Source organism: Mixophyes fleayi, chromosome 10 (genome assembly GCF_038048845.1).
Source record: "Mixophyes fleayi isolate aMixFle1 chromosome 10, aMixFle1.hap1, whole genome shotgun sequence".
Classification (NCBI taxonomy): Eukaryota; Metazoa; Chordata; class Amphibia; order Anura; family Limnodynastidae; genus Mixophyes; species Mixophyes fleayi.
Window position 1 is genome coordinate 104,182,893 of NC_134411.1, and position 21,555 is coordinate 104,204,447.

At 44.5% G+C, this 21,555-nt stretch overlaps 1 protein-coding gene across 1 annotated transcript in view; it reads right to left on the bottom strand.

Moving 5' to 3' along the window:
* HYDIN (HYDIN axonemal central pair apparatus protein) overlaps positions 1 to 21,555 on the bottom strand; it is a 166,770-nt gene that overhangs the window by 61,938 nt on the left and 83,277 nt on the right. The window contains exons 21-30 of the mRNA XM_075189418.1: positions 20,816 to 20,959; positions 20,594 to 20,734; positions 14,933 to 15,243; positions 14,621 to 14,728; positions 13,825 to 13,909; positions 9,532 to 9,600; positions 8,675 to 8,884; positions 7,090 to 7,227; positions 4,157 to 4,334; positions 2,888 to 2,976 (exon numbers count right to left, since the gene is read on the bottom strand). Coding sequence (XP_075045519.1) covers positions 2,888 to 2,976; positions 4,157 to 4,334; positions 7,090 to 7,227; positions 8,675 to 8,884; positions 9,532 to 9,600; positions 13,825 to 13,909; positions 14,621 to 14,728; positions 14,933 to 15,243; positions 20,594 to 20,734; positions 20,816 to 20,959 — 1,473 coding nt within the window. The remainder of the gene's footprint in view (positions 1 to 2,887; positions 2,977 to 4,156; positions 4,335 to 7,089; positions 7,228 to 8,674; positions 8,885 to 9,531; positions 9,601 to 13,824; positions 13,910 to 14,620; positions 14,729 to 14,932; positions 15,244 to 20,593; positions 20,735 to 20,815; positions 20,960 to 21,555) is intronic.

A 21,555-nucleotide genomic window follows, 5' to 3' on the forward strand; every position in this document is an offset into this window, starting at 1 on the left:
AAGGCAGCATGGCAGAGGAAGAATGGGGGCAAAAGCAGCATGGAAGAGTGTGAAGGGGGCAAAAGCAGCATGGAGGGCGCAGTGTGATTATAAGGAGGCACAGCATGGTGATGAAGGGGCACAATAATGTGTGTGTGATGGCACAGCGGGCTTGTGGCAATGTAATGTGTGTGTGTGGTAGGTGGTGGCTAATGGGTGCTATTTTGTTTGTGGGGCAATTTAATTTTATAGTAGGGGCTATTAATTTAAGATGGGGTGGTTTGGGGGCTATTAATCGAATGTGGGGCTGAGTTTGAGGTACATGAGGTCTATCTATTAAATGTGGATATGAATTATAATGGCAGTGACGGATTGATTTAATGCCGGGACTGGTTATCATTTTCTAAATGTACCCATTATTTTTCCAAATGGGGCCTCCAACATTCCAGGATCCAGACAAGCCGCAACTAAAAAAACCAGCAGCCACAGGTGGTGACAAGAACAGGTAGGACAGTCTGTCAAATGTTCTGATTCTAGTGGGACAATCCCAATTTTTGGTGAGTGTTCTGCCCAATGTAAGATGCAGGTCAAGACTGTGTACTCTTTATACACACACTGCATTCTTTATATACTACACTATGGTGCTAGCTGTCCTTTGTGGGCTGACTACTCCCCCTCTAGTGTCTGGTCTCGCCTCTAAGATGGCTGGCCACACCCCCTCTGGTGGGCCCCTAGCGTTGTAGTCCCCCGGTGGGCCCTTCATGCCCCACTCCGACACTGCACATACACCATATACTACTATATAACACATACAGTATGGCTGTATAATGCTATATAACACATACACTATGCCTCTATAACGCTATATAACACATACACTATGACTGTGTAACGCTATATAACACACACACTATGGCTGTGTAACGCTATATAACACATACACTATGGCTGTATAACGCTATATAACACATACACTATGGCTGTATAACGCTATATAACACATACACTATGGCTGTATAACGCTATATAACACATACACTATGCCTCAATAACGCTATATAACACATACACTATGGCTGTATAACGCTATATAACACATACACTATGGCTGTATAACGCTATATAACACATACACTATGGCTGTATAACGCTATATAACACATACACTATGGCTGTGTAACGCTATATAACACACACACTATGGCTGTGTAACGCTATATAACACATACACTATGGCTGTGTAACGCTATATAACACATACACTATGGCTGTATAACGCTATATAACACATACACTATGGCTGTATAACGCTATATAACACATACACTATGGCTGTATAACGCTATATAACACATACACTATGGCTGTATAACGCTATATAACACATACAGTATGGCTGTATAACGCTATATAACACACACACTATGGCTGTATAACTCTATATAACACATACACTATGCCTCTATAGCGCTATATAACACATACACTATGGCTGTATAACGCTATATAACACATACACTATGGCTGTATAACGCTATATAACACATACACTATGGCTGTATAACGCTATATAACACATACACTATGGCTGTATAACGCTATATAACACATACACTATGGCTGTATAACGCTATATAACACATACACTATGGCTGTATAACGCTATATAACACATACACTATGGCTGTATAACGCTATATAACACATACAGTATGTCTCTATAACGCTATATAACACATACACTATGCCTCTATAACGCTATATAACACACACACTATGGCTGTATAACGCTATATAACACACACAGTATGGCTGTATAACGCTATATAACACATACACTATGGCTGTATAACGCTATATAACACATACAGTATGGCTGTATAACGCTATATAACACATACAGTATGGCTGTATAACGCTATATAACACATACAGTATGGCTGTATAACGCTATATAACACACACAGTATGGCTGTATAACGCTATATAACACACACACTATGGCTGTATAACGCTATATAACACACACACTATGGCTGTATAACGCTATATAACACACACACTATGGCTGTATAACGCTATATAACACATACACTATGGCTGTATAACTCTATATAACACATACACTATGGCTGTATAATGCTATATAACACATACACTATGGCTGTATAACTCTAAATAACACATACACTATGCCTCTATAACGCTATATAACACATACACTATGGCTGTATAACGCTATATAACACATACAGTATGGCAGTATAACGCAATATAACACACACACTATGGCTGTATAACGCTATATAACACATATACTATGGCTGTATAACTCTATATAACACATACACTATGGCTGTATAACGCTATATAACACACACACTATGGCTGTATAACGCTATATAACACACACACTATGGCTGTATAACGCTATATAACACATACACTATGGCTGTATAACGCTATATAACACATACACTATGGCTGTATAACTCTATATAACACATACACTATGGCTGTATAACGCTATATAACACATACAGTATGGCTGTATAACGCTATATAACACATACACTATGGCTGTATAACTCTATATAACACATACACTATGGCTGTATAACGCTATATAACACATACACTATGGCTGTATAACTCTATATAACACATACACTATGGCTGTATAACGCTATATAACACATACACTATGGCTGTATAACACTATATAACACATACACTATAGCTGTATAACTCTATATAACACATACAGTATGGCTGTATAACGCTATATAACATATACACTATGGCTGTATAACTGTATATTACACACACACTATGGCTGTATAACTGTATATTACACACAGACAATATACTGATAGACAGGAGACAATGGACACCGCTCCCTTCTTACAGAGGCATCAGGTTCCTCCGGACTTGAGTTGCGATCTCCGCCTCTTATCTTCTTTTCTGCTAGTTTCAGGTATGGTTCATATCTCTCTTCTAGACAGACATAAGAGAAGACTTATTACATACTAAATACACCACATGAATACCAGAGTAAGAATGTAGCGGAAGTGGGAAGTGGAGCTTAGACTGTAAGATACAGGAATGAGGCAGAACAGTGAGAGGCAGTAATGAGGCAGTGGGGTGAAGGAGTGAAGCAGTGGGGTGAAGGAATGAGGCAGTGGGGTGATGGAATGAGGCAGTGGGGTGATGGAATGAGGCAGTGGGGTGATGGAATGAATAAGTGGGATGAAGGAGTGAAGCAGTGGGGTGAAGGAGTGAACAGTGGGGTGATGGAATGAGGCAGTGGGGTGATGGAATGAATAAGTGGGGTGAAGGAGTGAAGCAGTGGGGTGATGGAATGAAGCAGTGGGCTGATGGAATGAAGCAGTGGGGTGATGGAATGAAGCAGTGGGGTGATGGAATGAAGCAGTGGGGTGATGGAATGAGGCAGTGGGGTGATGGAATGAATAAGTGGGGTGAAGGAGTGAAGCAGTGGGGTGATGGAATGAAGCAGTGGGGTGATGGAATGAAGCAGTGGGGTGATGGAATGAAGCAGTGGGGTGATGGAATGAGGCAGTGGGGTGATGGAATGAGGCAGTGGGGTGATGGAATGAATAAGTGGGATGAAGGAGTGAAGCAGTGGGGTGAAGGAGTGAACAGTGGGGTGATGGAATGAGGCAATGGGGTGATGGAATGAATAAGTGGGGTGATGGAATGAAGCAGTGGGCTGATGGAATGAAGCAGTGGGCTGATGGAATGAAGCAGTGGGGTGATGGAATGAAGCAGTGGGGTGATGGAATGAGGCAGTGGGGTGATGGAATGAATAAGTGGGGTGAAGGAGTGAAGCAGTGGGGTGATGGAATGAACAGTGGGGTGATGGAATGAGGCAGTGGGGTGATGGAATGAATAAGTGGGGTGAAGGAGTGAAGCAGTGGGGTGATGGAATGAGGCAGTGGGGTGAGGGAATGAAGCAGTGGGGTGATGGAATGAAGCAGTGGGGTGATGGAATGAGGCAGTGGGGTGATGGAATGAGGCAGTGGGGTGAAGGAATGAGGCAGTGGGGTGAAGGAATGAGGCAGTGGGGTGAAGGAATGAATAAGTGGGGTGAAGGATTGAGGCAGTGGAGTGAAGGAGTGAGGCAGTGGGGCGATGGAGGAAGTTGTATGTTATGTACCTGTAATGTTACGAGGAAGGTCTAGGCAGATTCGAGGGAACACTCCTTCCCCCTGCAGGGTAATGATATCTGGCTCCAGATGGGCAACGTGTAGCTGAAGGACCCGCTGAAAGGATTCTGGGAATCCAGGGAAATAGGAAATCTTCAGGAGTTCCTCTCCTCCGGCAGGAATATTACCCTAAGATCACAAGGATAAGAGATCAGATGGGATTTCTAGACCAGACATTAATATCATAATTGTGTTATATTGATACTAAATAAATACTAGATGTATGATGTTATACTAATACATACTGTAAATATAAAGTTCAGGCTACAATGTTACCAGATAAATACCATAAATACTATGTTATATTGATGTCACATAAATACTATAGTTACTATGTTATAATGATGTCAGATAAATACATCCAAAGATAAATATTACATGAAGAGAACCTTGTAAAGTACCACATGAATGGAGACAGGAGATAGAAGAGGAGATAGCGGGAAGCTCATACTGGATCATACACCTGTAAATCCAGGAACAGTCTATAATCTACGGTGGAACTTCTCAGCCACTAGGTGGCAGTGTCCGTCCCATGTATCACGCTGGTCCAAAGCAGGAGGTTATGTAACATTTTCTACATTTATTTTGTTTCCATCTTATATTTTTTACAGAAATCATGATCTGAACTTTATTCTTAATATCTTAAAAAAATGCATCTGGATTCTGTGGCATGTTGTGATCATTGTGTCCTGACAAAGGCTTGTATGTAACTATAATCATGTATGAAATGGTGAGTTCTACATTGGCTCTACAGCCATGGCCAAAAGTTTTGAGAATGACACAAATATTATTTTTTACAAAGTCTGCTGCCTCAGTTTTTATGATGACAATTTGCATATACTCCAGAATGTCATGAAGAGGGATCAGATGAATTGCAATTAATTTCTAAGTCCCTCTTTGCCATCACAATGAACTTTATCCCAAAAACAACATTTCCACTGCATTTCAGCCCTGCCACAAAAGGACCAGCTGACATCAGGTCAGTGATTCTCTCGTTAACACAGGTGAGAGCGTTGACCAGGACAAGGCTGGAGATCACTCTGTCATGCTGATTGAGTTAGAATAACAGACTAGAAGCTTTAAAAGGAGGGTGGTGCTTGAAATCATTGTTCTTCCCCTGTTAACCATTGTTAGCTGCAAGGAAACACGTGCAGTCATCATTGTTTTGCACAAAAAGGGCTTCACAGACAAGGATATTGCTGCTAGTAAGATTGCACCTAAATAAACCATTTATCGGATCATCAAGAACTTCAAGAAGAGAGGTTCAATAGTTGTGAAGATGGCTTCAGGGCGCCCAAGAACATCCAGCAAGCGACCGGACCGTCTCCTAAAGTTGATTCAGCTGCGGGATCGGGGCACCACCAGTACAGAGCTTGCTCAGGGACGGCAGCATGCAGGTGTGAGTGCATCTGCACCCACAGTGAGGTGACTTTTGGAGGATGGCCTGGTGTCAAGAAGGCCAGCAAAGAAGCCACTTCTCTCCAGGAAAAACATCAGGGACAGACTGATATTCTGCAAAAGGTACAGGGATTGGACTGCTGAGGACTGGGGTAAAGTCATTTTCTCTGATGAATCCCCTAATCAGATTGTTTGGGGCATCTAGGAAAACACTTGTCCGGAGAAGGAAAGGTGAGCACTACCATCAGTCCTGTGTCATGCCAACAGTAAAGCATCCTGAGACCATTCATGTGTGGGGTTGCTTCTCAGACAACGGAGTGGGCTCACGCACAATTTTGCCTAAGAACACAGCTATGAATAAAGAATGGAACCAAAACATCCTCCAAGAGCAACTTCTCCCAACCATCCAAGAACAGTTTGGTGATGAACAATGCCTTCTCCAGCATCATGCAGCATCCTGCCATAAGACAAAAGTGATAACTAAGTGGCTCTGGGAGCAAAACATCAACATTTTGGGTCCTTGGCCAGGAAACTACCCAGACCTTAATCCCATTGAGAACTTGTGGTTAATCCTCAAGAGGCGGGTGGACAAACTAAAACCCACAAATTCTGACAAACTCCAATCATTGATTAGACAAGAATGGGGGCGGCCATCAGTCAGTATGTGGCCCAGAAGTTGATTGACAGCTGCCAGGGCGAATTGCAGAGGTCTTCAAAAAGAAGGGTCAACTGCAAATATTGACTCTTTACATAAACTTAATGTAGTTGTCAATAAAAGCCTTTGACACTTATGAAATGATTGTAATGTTACTTCACTATACCATAGCAACATCTGACAAAAAGGTTTAAAAACACTGAAGCAGCAAACTGTGTGAAAACCAATACTTGTGTCATTCTCAGAACTTTTGGCCATGACTGTAGGTAAATATCATCCATAGCTGCCCATGAAACAGCGCCTCCAGTGGTCCCATGGATACACTGCGAGGTATCACTGTCACTCAGCTGTGCCATATTCGAGAGCTCCCCTGAGTACACGCTGAGACACATGTGTGACTTATTACCCCATCCATCGTCACAGGCTGTATCAGGGTCAGTGATTACACCTATGGGAGCTGTGATGGGTCAGTAGAGAGACAGACAATCCCCAGTCACAGTGATACCTGGCCTACATGCCCATGTAATGCCCCTGTGTCCCGTCTCCTATTTACCCTACTGAGACTTCTGACTTGTTTTGTAGATTTGTCCCTGAGAAGTTTTTGTGTATCACTTCTGTGTGAGGGGCCCATATGTACTAAATACACTCACACTGGGTAAGGCGGATGAGGGGACACTCACACTGGATGAGGCGGATAAGGGGACACTCACACTGGATGAGGCGGATGAGTGGACACTCACACTGGATGAGGCGATATAAGGGGGATGAGTGAACACAGAGTAAAAAGAATATGGGAACATTCAGACTTGGGTGGATTGAGTGCATACTCACACTGGGTGGCTCTACAGACGGCTCCCCGGGATATGGTAACCCCGGTACCGGTGGGCTCTTGGTCAGCACAGTGAATGGGAAACTGACTTTCCCGGTGTTCCTGAGGACAAGCTCTGCTTCAGCCACCTGGTCGAACATCTGTGCAGAAATATACACGCAGGAGAAACATGTGACACAACACCAGTACATACATGTATACACAGGCGAAACATGTGACACAACACCAGTACATACATGTATACGCAGGAGAAACATGTAACATAACACCAGTACATACATGTATATGCAGGAGAAACATGTAACACATCACCAGTACATGCATGTATACGCAGGAGAAACATGTAACACAACACCAGTACATACATGTATACGCAGGAGAAACATGTAACACAACACCAGTACATACATGTATATGCAGGAGAAACATGTAACACAACACCAGTACATGCATGTATACGCAGGAGAAACATGTGACACAACACTAGTACATACATGTATACACAGGCGAAACATTTGACACAACACCAGTACATACATGTATACACAGGCGAAACATGTGACACAACACCAGTACATACATGTATACGCAGGAGAAACATGTAACATAACACCAGTACATACATGTATACACAGGAGAAACATGTAACACAACACCAGTACATACATGTATATGCAGGAGAAACATGTAACACATCACCAGTACATGCATGTATACGCAGGAGAAACATGTAACACAACACCAGTACATACATGTATACGCAGGAGAAACATGTAACACAACACCAGTACATACATGTATACGCAGGAGAAACATGTGACACAACACTAGTACATACATGTATACACAGGCGAAACATGTGACACAACACCAGTACATACATGTATACGCAGGAGAAACATGTAACACAACACCAGTACATACATGTATACGCAGGAGAAACATGTGACACAACACTAGTACATACATGTATACACAGGCGAAACATGTAACACAACACCAGTACATACATGTATACACAGGAGAAACATGTAACACAACACCAGTACATACATGTATACACAGGAGAAACATGTAACACAACACCAGTACATACATGTATACGCAGGAGAAACATGTAACACAACACCAGTACATACATGTATACACAGGAGAAACATGTAACACAACACCAGTACATACATGTATACGCAGGAGAAACATGTAACACAACACCAGTACATACATGTATACGCAGGAGAAACATGTGACACAACACTAGTACATACATGTATACACAGGAGAAACATGTAACACAACACCAGTACATACATGTATACGCAGGAGAAACATGTAACACAACACCAGTACATACATGTATACACAGGAGAAACATGTAACACAACACCAGTACATACATGTATACGCAGGAGAAACATGTAACACAACACCAGTACATACATGTATACGCAGGAGAAACATGTGACACAACACTAGTACATACATGTATACACAGGCGAAACATGTGACACAACACCAGTACATACATGTATACGCAGGAGAAACACATAAGCTAACATACATAGAATATGTCCTAGTATATGTTACCTGTACTCCGTAGTCGATGTCTCTGGCACTTAGCTCATAGCTGACGAGTGAGGCCTCTCCGAACATGCTGACCTCATACCTCGGCCCACCAGACACCTCACACACAGCCCAGACCTCGGCTCTGATATCCGAGTGTCCATAAAATGTGAAAGAAATGATCTGACTCTCTCCAGGCTGTAGAGTCCCAAATTGGGGCAGAATATCAAAAACCTGAAAGAAAGTAACACAACAAATGTTCTCATTACAACAGGAGCAGGTGGTAAGAATTCCTGTGTACCGCGTGTTACACGCATGGGTGTATAGGACCCTCAGGAGCACACGGGACGCTCACCGCTCACTGTGGACACGACTCTATGAACTAGAAGTGCGCCTAGGAGCAGCGCATTGTGCAAACGTCCCGTCAGCCTCTCACCTTTTATTGAATAAACATTGTCTGTATTTTACATTGAGTAAAGGGCGACTAGATCATGTTTTTCAGCCAACATGTGACGGAAAGGTGCAATGTGTCCCATTTAACGCTTAGAACAAGACACAAGTTTCACTGGTTTTGAGATGGAGCAAAATGGAAGCTCTAAAAAATGCGCCCAACCTGTTCTCTCACTTTTATAATGTTGTTGCGCAAAATAATGCCATATTTTTGCACAGGGAGCAGCAGCGCCTCTTCCACACGGAGCCAGAAACACCCTCACACCTCACAAATATTCCCATCGGAAGGAACAAACTTCTGGATAACCTGGCACATCTGGGCAAAGTGAATGCATGACGCCACCATAGATAACTCACAGTAAAGGAGGTCCACAGCATTAAACTTGCCATATACTGTGAGGACCAGGACATGTCATATCCCTACTGCTCACCTCCTCCACTCCTGTTAGGACATCGTCTTGTGCAGAAATATCACCATCTCCAGAGCCCAACGTCAGAGTCTAGAAACAAGGAAACCCAAATAAGCCGGGATAAAATAGGGATAGAATTATTATTATTATTATTATCACCATTTATTTATATAGCGCCACTAATTCACTCACATCAGTCCCTGCCCCATTGGAGCTTACAGTCTAAATTCACTAACACACAGACACACAGACACTAGGGTCAGTTTGTTAGCAGCCAATTAACCAACTAGTATGTTTTTGGAGTGTGGGAGGAAACCAGAGCACCCGGAGGAAACCCACGCAAACACATGGAGAACATACTAACTCCACACAGATAAGGCCATGGTCGGGAATTGAACTCATGACCCCAGTGCTGTGAGGCAGAAGTACTAACCACCGAGCCCCGTAGAATAAAGAGCTCTTAGGAGAAGACACTAATCTGAAGTAAAGAGATGGGAGGAGAGGAAACTGATCTGAAAGGATAAAGGGATTTTTGTACTCATGTTAATTACTTTTCTCATTGGGGGACACTGGACCATATCTATACAGGTGCATGCAGGAGTTTGGGTACTTTAAGGAAAACTTAATGAAGTGTAAGCTCCTCGCCTCTCTATATCCCCTGTAGGAAGGTGTCAGTTATTTTCTAACCAATCACCAAATTAGAAGCAGAGTAAAAGATAAACAGGGGGAGGGAGAGATAACAATCAAGATGACCAAGTGCCCTGAAGCATAGACCACTAAAATCAAACAAGGACCAAAGGCAGAACCTCCCATGGGTGGGCGTCCAGTGTCCCCCGATGGACATTGAGAAATGCATTTATTGTACAAAATACCTTTTTCTCGGACTTCCATTAGGAGACTCCGGAACGATGGGGAGTTCCCAAACTGCCCGAAAGGGAGGGAACGCTCTGATGTTACTGCTCCCAAAACCAGTGTCCTTGGATGCAAAAACATTACACACAACACAACTGTTCTGCCGGGTCCACATGCCGTACTGCTTGTCAGGCACTCGCAGAACTGCTGGAAACAGCTCTCACGTTTTCATGAACAGGCAGAACTGCTGTAATGTGTAATTACTGAGGCAATCCATCCAGCAACAGATTGCTTGGTTGCAGGCCAACCTCTCTTCTAAGAATTGTAGAGGACTAGGTGGTCCTCTGTCTTACGGAAGGTAGCAGCTCTATCTATATAAATTGTAAGTGCTCTGACCACATCCAGCAGAAGAATGAAAACTTCTACCACTGAAGATTGGTGGATCCTGAATCTAGGGATGACTATATCATGATATAGTTTGGTTGGAATGAAGACTTAGTACATAAACCTGCCCTGTTATCATGAGAAACAATGAAAGGAGATGTGCAAAATAAACTAACTTAGAGACTCTTCTTGCCGTGGAAATGGCTAGTAAAATCACATCTACCAAGTAAGAAAATGTAGCTCTCTGGAATCTAAAGGTTCAAACGAGGGATGCTGGAAGGCCTGTAGAACAAGGTTAAGATCCCACAGCGCAATGGGAGGAATATATATTGGTTGGATATGCAGAACTCCTTGCAGAAAAGTCTGAAAAATCCAGGACTAGTGCCAGTCTTCTACAAAAAACTGACAGAGCTGAAACCTGCACATTTAAGGAGCGAAGTCTTAAGCTGTTCACCGGTCCCTCCTGTAAAAACTGAAGCAATCTCTGCAATTTAAAGGAAGAAGTGGACAGACCTTTCTTCTGTAAATCATCCAAACTCTATGGTAGTTTTTAGCTGAAGATGGCTTTCTAGCTTTCAGCATTGGTTCCATTACCCTATCAGATAGACCTTTAGATTTCAAAATCATGGGTTCAACAGCCACGCCGTTACAGCCAGTTAACATAAATTATGATGATGGAATGGAAATTGGTGTAACAGATCCCATCTCAGCACAAAGTTCCATGACAGACCTCTTGCCCTCTTTAAAGTTTCAGCATGGCAGGACGTCCTTGGCCAATCTGGAGCAACATGATAACCTGGACCTTTTCTTTTCTCAACGTTTTTAGAACCCTTGGTAGCTATTGCTACCAAGGGAAGATGTGAAGCAAATGAAAGTTCCACAGAACCAACATGGCGAATGCTAGCTCTTGGACCCCTTATTCTAGCACAGTAACAGTCTACTTTGTGGTTTAACACACCTTTTGACTAGTTGAAGGAATACTTCTGTGGGATGTAGTTCATTTCTGCCAATTCTAAGATCACAGGAATATTCCTCCTCGATGATTGATATATGCCACCACTGTAACACTGTTGGATATCATTTTAATTTGCTTTCCCTTTAGAAATGGTTGAGACCTGACAAGAGCATTTGAGATTGCCCTGAGCTTGAGAACATTATTTGCTTACTGTTGGGACCACCTACCTTGGAGAAGGTAATGCAGGGTCACCGCCCCCTAGCCCTGTAGATTGCCATGTGTGATGACAATTGTCCAGTCCCGCATGATTGACTCCTGGAGAGGTTGTCCTTGTTGAATGAGTCTTTGAGGACAACTTGATGAACTGGCTGAGATAAGATTTGTTCCACTTTGTCACTAGTTCTATTTGGAACTCCTTTAAGTGGAAGTGACCAAACGACTCAAAGGTTGACACCACTTTTCCCAGGATTCTTATGCCCAGTCGAATTGAGATCCATTTGGCAACTAACAGAGACTTTAGTAGTTTCTGTACCTCTGGTAAGAATACTCTTTGCTGAACAGTATTGAATAGAAGTCCTAGAAAAATCATCCACTGGTCGGATAAGATAATACAAGAGCCACCCATGGGATTTTTAAATCCAGGTTGTCATCTGAGCGTGATCCTAGAAAACTGCAGAAGAATCTGGTTTGATTAGCAGGTTGTCCAAGTATTGAATTATATTTAATCCTCTGGTTCTCAAGAGAGCTGTCATTTCCACCATAACTTTCGTAATATTTCTTGGTGCAGCTACTAGCTAAAGGGAAGGATACGGAACTGGTAATGCTGAAATCGGTCTGCAAATCTAAGGAGACACTGGTACAAGTAAATATGTGTCTTTAATGTCCGAGGACACCAGAAACACTTTTCTCCTCAATGTTTATCACAGATCTCAGCGACTCCATATTGAACACGGAGCTTCAAGTCTTTCAGGTTCAAAAAATGTTTTTAGGACCAGAAAAGGGTTTGAATAAAAACTCAACCTTTCTGATATTTTGGGATAGTGATGATCCTGTGAAAGTCCTTCATGTCTGTTTAAATTGTTTATAGAAATACCTGTAGTGAGGGGGAGGGGGCTTCAACAGATCTAGGATGCAGCCACGATTCATGATTCTCTCACATAGGAATCCTGAGTGGTCCCTGAGTAGAAGGAGACAAGCTCCCACCAAAGACATCTGACAGCTTCTCATACTTTCGCGGTTGGTCTCTTACCAGACCACGCCTGAAGCTGAGAACTGTCCCCTAGGACAAGACTCAAGTTCTTCCTGAAGGTTGAAAGGACCGAAACCTATTCACCGTCTGTTTGGGTGCATCAACAGGGAGGAACTGATGGCCAGATTGATAACTGTTTCCAACTCAGGACCAAAGAGGATGCCACCAGAAAATGGAAGGGCCTCCAGAGTTCTTATGGACTCTGGATCAGCCTCCCATACTGATCTAAAAGGATAAAGTGATCCGAGGAGAGGACACTGATCTGAAAGGATAAAGAGATTTGAGGAGAAGACACTGATCTGAAAGGATAAAGAGATTTGAGGAGAAGACACTGATCTGAAAGGATAAAGTGATCCGAGGAGAGGACACTGATCTGAAAGGATAAAGATATCGGAGTAGAAGACACTGATCTGAAAGGATAAAGAGATCCGAGGAGAGGACACTGATCTGAAAAGATAAAGAGACCCGAGGAGAGGACACTGATCTGAAAGGATAAAGATATCGGAGTAGATGACACTGATCTGAAAAGATAAAGTGATCCGAGGAGAGGACACTGATCTGAAAGGATAAAGATATCGGAGTAGATGACACTGATCTGAAAAGATAAAGACATCGGAGTAGAAGACACTGATCTGAAAGGATAAAGATATCGGAGTAGATGACACTGATCTGAAAAGATAAAGACATCGGAGTAGAAGACACTGATCTGAAAGGATAAAGATATCGGAGTAGATGACACTGATCTGAAAGGATAAAGAGTATTAAAGAAAGGAGACACAACAATGAAGTGAAACAAATAATAGAGAACATGAAATGAAACATGCCGTGAAGAGACTGCACAGTAGAAGACAGTTAAGGGACATGTTAACGCTACCTCTGTGTGGGAGTCCAGTGGGTGGTCTTGCGAAAAGGAATCAGCAGTAGAGTCATTTGCTCCTAAGGTATGGAGTCCATTTTGCCTGTGGATTGAGCAGTGATGTTATAAAACATGGAATGTTATAAAGAAAGAGGGAAGGTTATTATAGACGTTTCTCATTGGAGATACATGCCAATTATTCTGGCCAGTAAAATATAATTCCAGTTTCACATTATTATGTATTTTTAAATGCATACCCCTTGCCTACCCTGCCCCCACCCAGTGCAATTACTGAGACAACAAGCATTAGGTCCCCCTACAAAACTGTCAACCAGCGCAAGGCTATGCTGCAGTGTGGGGTCCCTAATTCATAATGTGGCAGGGTGGTATGCCCTGGGTGGGCTCATGTTATTTGTGGGCCTGATTTCCCTGAGGAATTACAACCCATGCTGGTGTCAAATTATGACAGGAGGTCCCCACGATGTGCGTCTCCCTATTATAGAGTCTGGTGCTGGTTTTGATGAGGCGGACCCAGTCTTCTTATCCCTCTACATTAGCGGTGACTATAGCATGTACCTACCTTTGGGGAGGACGGAGCACATACTGTGAATTCAGGACTAAATAAGAAGGGATAACATCTTTCAACCATCAATAAAACAGGATTTATTTACATGAATGTGATTTGCACACACACCCTTTTGTCATAGGTATTCATGGATAGACATGGCTAAAATAATGAAACTATAGGACGTAATTAAAGTAAAGAGCAGAGACGTGAGCATATTGTGTCCATTATATTGAGTGTAATGCCCACCTGTCAGCTGGACCGGCCACATCTTCTGTGTCTAGATTACATCCTGAGATCCCATTGCTGATCATGCCGTGGCCAATAACTGCTGGTTTCTGAAATCTCCCACTGGAACTGCAGAATAAAACACACAACATTCTATGTGGTTATTATTTAACATCACCAATGGATCAGGCTGGCCAATCGGAGCTGTCGGCCTCAGTAACATGACCTCACTTCTCCAGTCATGTTTATATAAATTTATTCTAATCAGAACCAGATCTAGATGTATTGATCATTCCCCTTAATATGATGGCGCATGGAATGGTGATAATATACCTGATTTGGTAGCTGTCTGTCACAAAGGACCAGCGGTATTGAACCGCTAGCGGGCTGCAGTTTGTCACCTCCAGCTGATGGGTGCTCTCTGTGTCATTGAGAATACATCCAAAGTGGACCTCTGTAGAAGGAAAGTTAAGGTTTGGGAAGTGCACCTCGCCCCGCAGGGTGATATAGTCCGTGTGCGGGTGTTCTGCATATCGGATGGACAGAACCTCTTCTAGTACTCGGCTCTGCAGATCATTAATGAAAGTTGGGTCGAATCTGATGATCAGCTCCTTCTCCTGGCCAGTCTCCAGGTACAGAGGTCTCTGGAGGGGAGAGAGATTAGTCCAGATACCGTTCACAGATATCACATGCAGAAGAAGACAGAACAGAGACATGTTCACTAAAACAACACAATTGTCAGGTGCCGTCTCCGCACTGACACTTGGTGCAGGAGACGGACGCCTGCACCTTCCAAGCAACCACGTCCTGTTGCCTAGCAGCAGGACGCTATCTCTGCTCACCTGTCTGCAGCCAGCATGTCTTACCGCCAAAATCTCCCTAACCCAATCAGGAGGCACCTTAGGGTATATAAAGCAGCCTCTGACACATGTCTAGTGCCAGAGTATTTGGTCTTCAGCCTTGCTCCAGCATTTGTTCCTGTGTTGCTGTTACTTGGATTCTGACCCGGCTTGTTCCTGACTTCTCCTTCGGTTCCTGATTCTGGCTTAGACTGATATTTGGTATTGACCCGGCTTCCTGACCATTCTCCTGCTTCTGATTTAGCTATATCCGTTCCTCTGGTTGTGACCCGGCTTGTTGACTACTCTTCCATCCTGCATCCTGGTGGGCTGTCACCGCTGCCTCAATTGTTACCTCGCCAGCTGACTGATACTGAGGACCGCGACCTGCGCGTCCCTTGCAGCGAAGTCCATACCTCCTTGCGGGGGTTCCTGGTGAAAACCAGGGGCGTGTTAGACTCCGCTCCTCAGTACTCAGTAGCGCCAACTGCTGGCAGGTATCATCAATTCCACAGAGTAATTCTGACAGTATACTCTGGCCACGTCAAATGCCGAAGGCACCGGTGACCTCCTGCAGTACCTGACTCGCCGAGTTGATCAACAAGAGGTTAACCAGACTCAGCTCCTGCAGTGCCTTCAGGGATTGGCTACACGCATGGATACCCTCCAGAGAACCCTGACCCCGCCCAGAGTATCTGTTGCTCCCGTACCCACCACTGTCGGCTCTCCTGTTTCAGCTGCACCTAATCCTACTGGAGGGATTCACATCCCACCTCCTGACAAATTCGGTGGTGATCCGAGAAAGTGCAGAGGGTTTCTCAACCAATGTGCTATCCAGTTCGAACTATCACCAGAACATTTTTCTTCAGAACGAGCCAAGGTGGCATATATTATTTCGCTACTCACGGATCAAGCGCTTGCCTGGGCCTCTCCTCTCTGGGAGCATGATGACCCCCTGTTACAAAATTCGTCTTCCTTCATACAAACCTTCAGAAAAGTATTCGATGAGCTTGGTCGAGTTGCTTCTGCAGCCTCCAGCATTCTAAAGCTACGTCAGGGAAGCCTTCCCGTGGGTCAGTACGCGGTTCAGTTCAGGATTCTCGCCTCAGAACTAAACTGGAATAATGAGGCCCTTGTAGCTACCTTCTGGCAGGGGCTGACAGATCGGATCAAGGACGAGTTGGTCTCCAGGGATTTACCAGCTACCCTAGATGATCTGATCTCTTTATGCATCAAGGTCGATATCTGGTTTCTGGAGCGTAATCAGGAACGTGAACAATCTCGCCGGGCTAGTCCATGCTTGGCTCCCACTTTTCAGAACCTACCAATTCTGCCAGAGGAGCCAATGCAGATCGGGCGTTCTCGTCTAACTGTGGAAGAACGGGAACGAAGGGTTAAAAACCATCTATGCCTCTACTGCGCTGACCCCTCTCACATTCTATCACAGTCTCCCAAGAGACCGGGAAACGCCAGATCCTAGTCGGTGCCGGGAGGGCCGGTCTAGGGCTGAGTACATCTTCCCCCAATTCTCCAGACAAAACTGACTTTTTGATGCCCATCATCATCCATGCTTCCCAGGGTCCGGTTTCCCTTCAGGCCTTCGTGGATTCGGGGGCAGCTGGAAACTTTATTTCTGCATCCTTAGCAGCTAACCTTCATCTACTCCTGGAATCATTATTGCAACCCTTGGTTCTGACAGCGGTGGATGGTAACAGAGTGGCCAATGGATCTATCTTACAGGCCACCCGGCCGATCCGTCTGCAAGTTGGTCTCCTCCATTTTGAATGGATCTCATTTCTAGTCTTTCCACAGACTGTAATATTAGGACTACCCTGGTTAAGGGACCATTCACCCCAATTTGATTGGCAACGTGCTCAAGTTACTTCCTGGGGTCCGCTCTGCACTGATCGATGCCTCAAGACCCTGCCTATTAGGTGTCACGCTCTCACACCCAGTCTTGGGTTGCCATCTGAATACGCTGCCTTCGTGGATGTCTTCAGTAAAACTGCCGCTGTGACGCTTCCACCCCACCGTCCTTGTGATATGTTCCATTGAACTTATTCCTGGAGAGAAAATTCCTTGTGGTAGAACGTACTCTCTTTCCCTTCCTGAGACTCGAGCCATGACCGAGTATGTATCTGAAAACCTCGAACGAGAATTTATTAGAAAATCTTCCTCACCTGTCGATGCAGGATTTTTTTTTGTAAAGAAGAAGGATGGTTCTCTAAGACCATGCATCGACTACAGACTGCTCAATGCCATTACCGTGAAGAACAGGTACCCAATACCCCTGGTTTCTGAGTTATTCGATCGGATCAAAGGTGCCACGATTTTCAGGGGCGCCTATAATTTGATTAGGATTCGTGAGGGCGATGAATGGAAGACTGCTTTTAACACTCGGGATGGCCACTATGAATACCTGGTGATGCCTTTTGGCCTTTGCAATGCCCCAGCGGTCTTCCAGGAGTTCATTAATGACATCTTCCGAGACCTAATCTATCTCTCAGTCGTTGTCTATCTGGACGACATACTTATATTCTCCAGGGACTTAGAATCCCATCGAGGTCACGTCAAGGAGGTTCTCTCTCGACCGCGTTCCAACCACCGTTACTGCAAGCTGGAGAAGTGTGTCTTTGAAGCAACTCAGGTCCACTTCCTGGGATATATTGTGTCCGGTGCTGATCTTTCCATGGATCCTGGGAAAGTGGCTGCCATTCTCAATTGGCCACAACCAGTAGGTCTCAAGGCTATCGAACATTTTATTGGCTTCGCCAATTATTATCGGCACTTTATCCAGGACTTCTCGACTCTCATTTCTCCCATTACTGCTCTCACCCGCAAGGGAGCAGCAAAATCATGGTCTGCCGAAGCCCTCAGTGCCTTTCAGTCATTAAAGAGGGCATTTTCTCCTCCGCCCCTATTTTGCTACAACCTGACTTCTCTCGGCCGTTCTTTCTTGAAGTTGATGCATCCTCCATTGGCATAGGAGCCATTCTTTCACAGAAAGATTCTGATGGAATGTTTCATCCCTGTGGTTTCTGCTCCAGAAGATTTCCCCCCAGTGAATTAAACTACGGTATCGGGGATAAAGAATTATTGACCATCAAAACAGCCCTAGAGGAGTGGAAACATTTGCTTGAGGGGGCAGAGCATCCTGTTACTGTCTACACGGACCACAAGAACTTAACGTACTTGCAAACAGCTCAGTGTCTGAACCCACGTCAGGCCCGCTGGTCCTTGTTTTTTGCCAGTTTTAATCTCATTTTGACCTTTCGACCTGGGGTTAAGAATATCAGGGCAGATGCTCTCTCCCGGTCATTTGATGATTGAGATCTTCAACCCGCCCCCCACCCCCAAAACCATCTTGGACCCTACTACCATTGTGGCCCTCACTAGAACCTCAACCAAGGTTCCTCCTCCGGGTCGCTCCTTTCTCACTTCCAGGCTTCGGCCTAAGGTTCTCAAGTGGGCCCATGATTCTCTGTTTGCTGGGCATGCGGGTGTCAAGAAGACCTTCTCGTTGATTTCTAGGCATTATTGGTGGCTCTCTATCCGGGCGGACGTTAAGGCCTATGTTGCCGCTTGTGGAATCTGTGCCAGACACAAGACACCTAGGCAGTCTCCTGCAGGACCCTTGGTACCACTTCCTATTCCAGAGAGACCATGGACTAGTATTTCTATGGATTTCGTCACCGATTTACCAGCTAGCTATGGAATCAATACTATCTGGGTGGTAGTGGATAGATTTTCCAAGTTGGCACATTTCATACCTCTCAAGGGACTTCCTTCGGCTTCTATCCTTGCTAACCTCATCATCAAGGAGATTTTCCGTCTTCACGGCTGTCCCCAGGATATTATCTCGGACAGAGGTGTACAGTTCGTGTCCAAGTTCTGGAGATCATTCTGCAAAGAGTTGGGGGTCAATCTAAAGATTTCCTCAGGGTACCACCCTCAAACCAACGGCCAAACGGAGAGGGTCAACCAAGACTTGGAACAATTTCTCAGGACCTACTCTTCGGGTAATCAGGCTGAATGGAGTCGTTTCTTGTGTTGGGCAGAATTTGCTCATAATAACCAGGTGCATGTATCAAATCACTCAGGTTATAAATCCTGTGACATTCAAATTCCTTCTTCCTCCATCACTCAAGATTCACAATGTGTTTCATATTGCTCTACTTAAACCCCTTGTTCTCAACAGATTTGTAAAAAGAACCCCACCGCCGGTCTCAGTAAAGACTGATCATGGGGAGGAATATGAGATCAGTCAGATTCTGGATTTCTGGATCTCCAGGGCTCGCCACCAATATCTTGTTGACTGGAAGGGTTATGGCCCCCTCGCTTATTGGCCAAATTCAAGAAGGAGAGAGAGGCGACCTTGCAAGCCCTGAAAAAGAAGAAAGGGGAGAGTACTGTCAGGCGCCGTCTCCGCACTGACACTTGGTGCAGGAGACGGACGCCTGCACCTTCCAAGCAACCACGTCCTGTTGCCTAGCAGCGGGACGCTATCTCTGCTCACCTGTCTGCAGCCAGCATGTGTTACCGCCAAAATCTCCCTAACCCTATCAGGAGGCACCTTAGGGTATATAAAGCAGCCTCTGACACATGTCTAGTGCCAGAGTATTTGGTCTTCAGCCTTGCTCCAGCATTTGTTCCTGTGTTGCTGTTACTTGGATTCTGACCCGGCTTGTTCCGGACTTCTCCTTCGGTTCCTGATTCTGGCTTAGACTGATATTTGGTATTGACCCGGCTTCCTGACCATTCTCCTGCTTCTGATGTGGCTATATCCGTTCCTCTGGTTGTGACCCGGCTTGTTGACTACTCTTCCATCCTGCATCCTGGTGGGCTGTCACCGCTGCCTCAATTGTTACCTCGCCAGCTGACTGATACTGAGGGCCGCGACCTGCGCGTCACCCTTGCAGCGAAGTCCATACCTCCTTGCGGGGGTTCCTGGTGAAAACCAGGGGTGTGTTAGACTCCGCGCCTCAGTACTCAGTAGCGCCAACTGCTGGCAGGTATCATCAATTCCACAGAGTAATTCTGACAACAATTCTATAGTTGTGTCTCCATCTCTGCCAGGTCCTCACTGTCATATGTGATGTTATAACGTCACAGCATGAGTTATCATCATCCACACACACATCTGGTATATTATTACCTGCATGTCCTCATCCTGGACGGCGTCGCTAGGGCAGACGGAGAACGGGGCGTTCACGGACAGGAATAATGTTAGTGGTAATGAAGAAACGTTTCTCAGTAACACTGGTTCATACTTCTCTCTCAGCTCCTCCTCGGGTTCCTGGAAAACACACGGGGTAACACTGATAGAAGGAGAGACACAGCCGGTAGAAGAGATCGGTAATGGGAAGGGGGTGGTCACCTTCTCCACACAGAAGTGCAGATTCCTGGTGGACAGGTCAAGGACAGGAGCAATGAATTCACAGATGACATCCACAGTCATGATGGTCTCCTTCCCAGATTGCTTCCCGATGATAGCCTGTCCCAGCAGCCTCTCCTTCACCAGCTGTCATGCAAAGAACATGCAATGTACACGTGAGGGAAGCGACAACATAATGTACATGTCAGGGTACAGACAACATGTTTATATAGAGCGGTATCAGTGACACCTTAAATTAAACTGCGCAGGAACCCAAACAAGTTACCATTCATTACCATACATAAATAATAATAATACTGCTTCCCTACAATACTAGTACTACCAATATCAAAGTATCCTTCTCTAACACTATACTAATAAGACTAATACTCGAGTATCCCTCTCTAACATAATGCTAATATGACTTATACCTGAGTATTCCTCTCTAACACTATATTAATAAGACTAATACCTGAGTATCCCTCTCTAACACTATATTAATATGACTAATACCTGAGTATCCCTCTCTAACACTATACTAATATGACTAATACCTGAGTATCCCTCTCTAACACTATACTAATATGACTAATACCTGAGTATCCCTCTCTAACACTATACTAATATGACTAATGCCTGAGTATCCCTCTCTAACACTATACTAATGTGACTAATGCCTGAGTATCCCTCTCTAACACTATACTAATGTGACTAATACCTGAGTATCCCTCTCTAACACTATA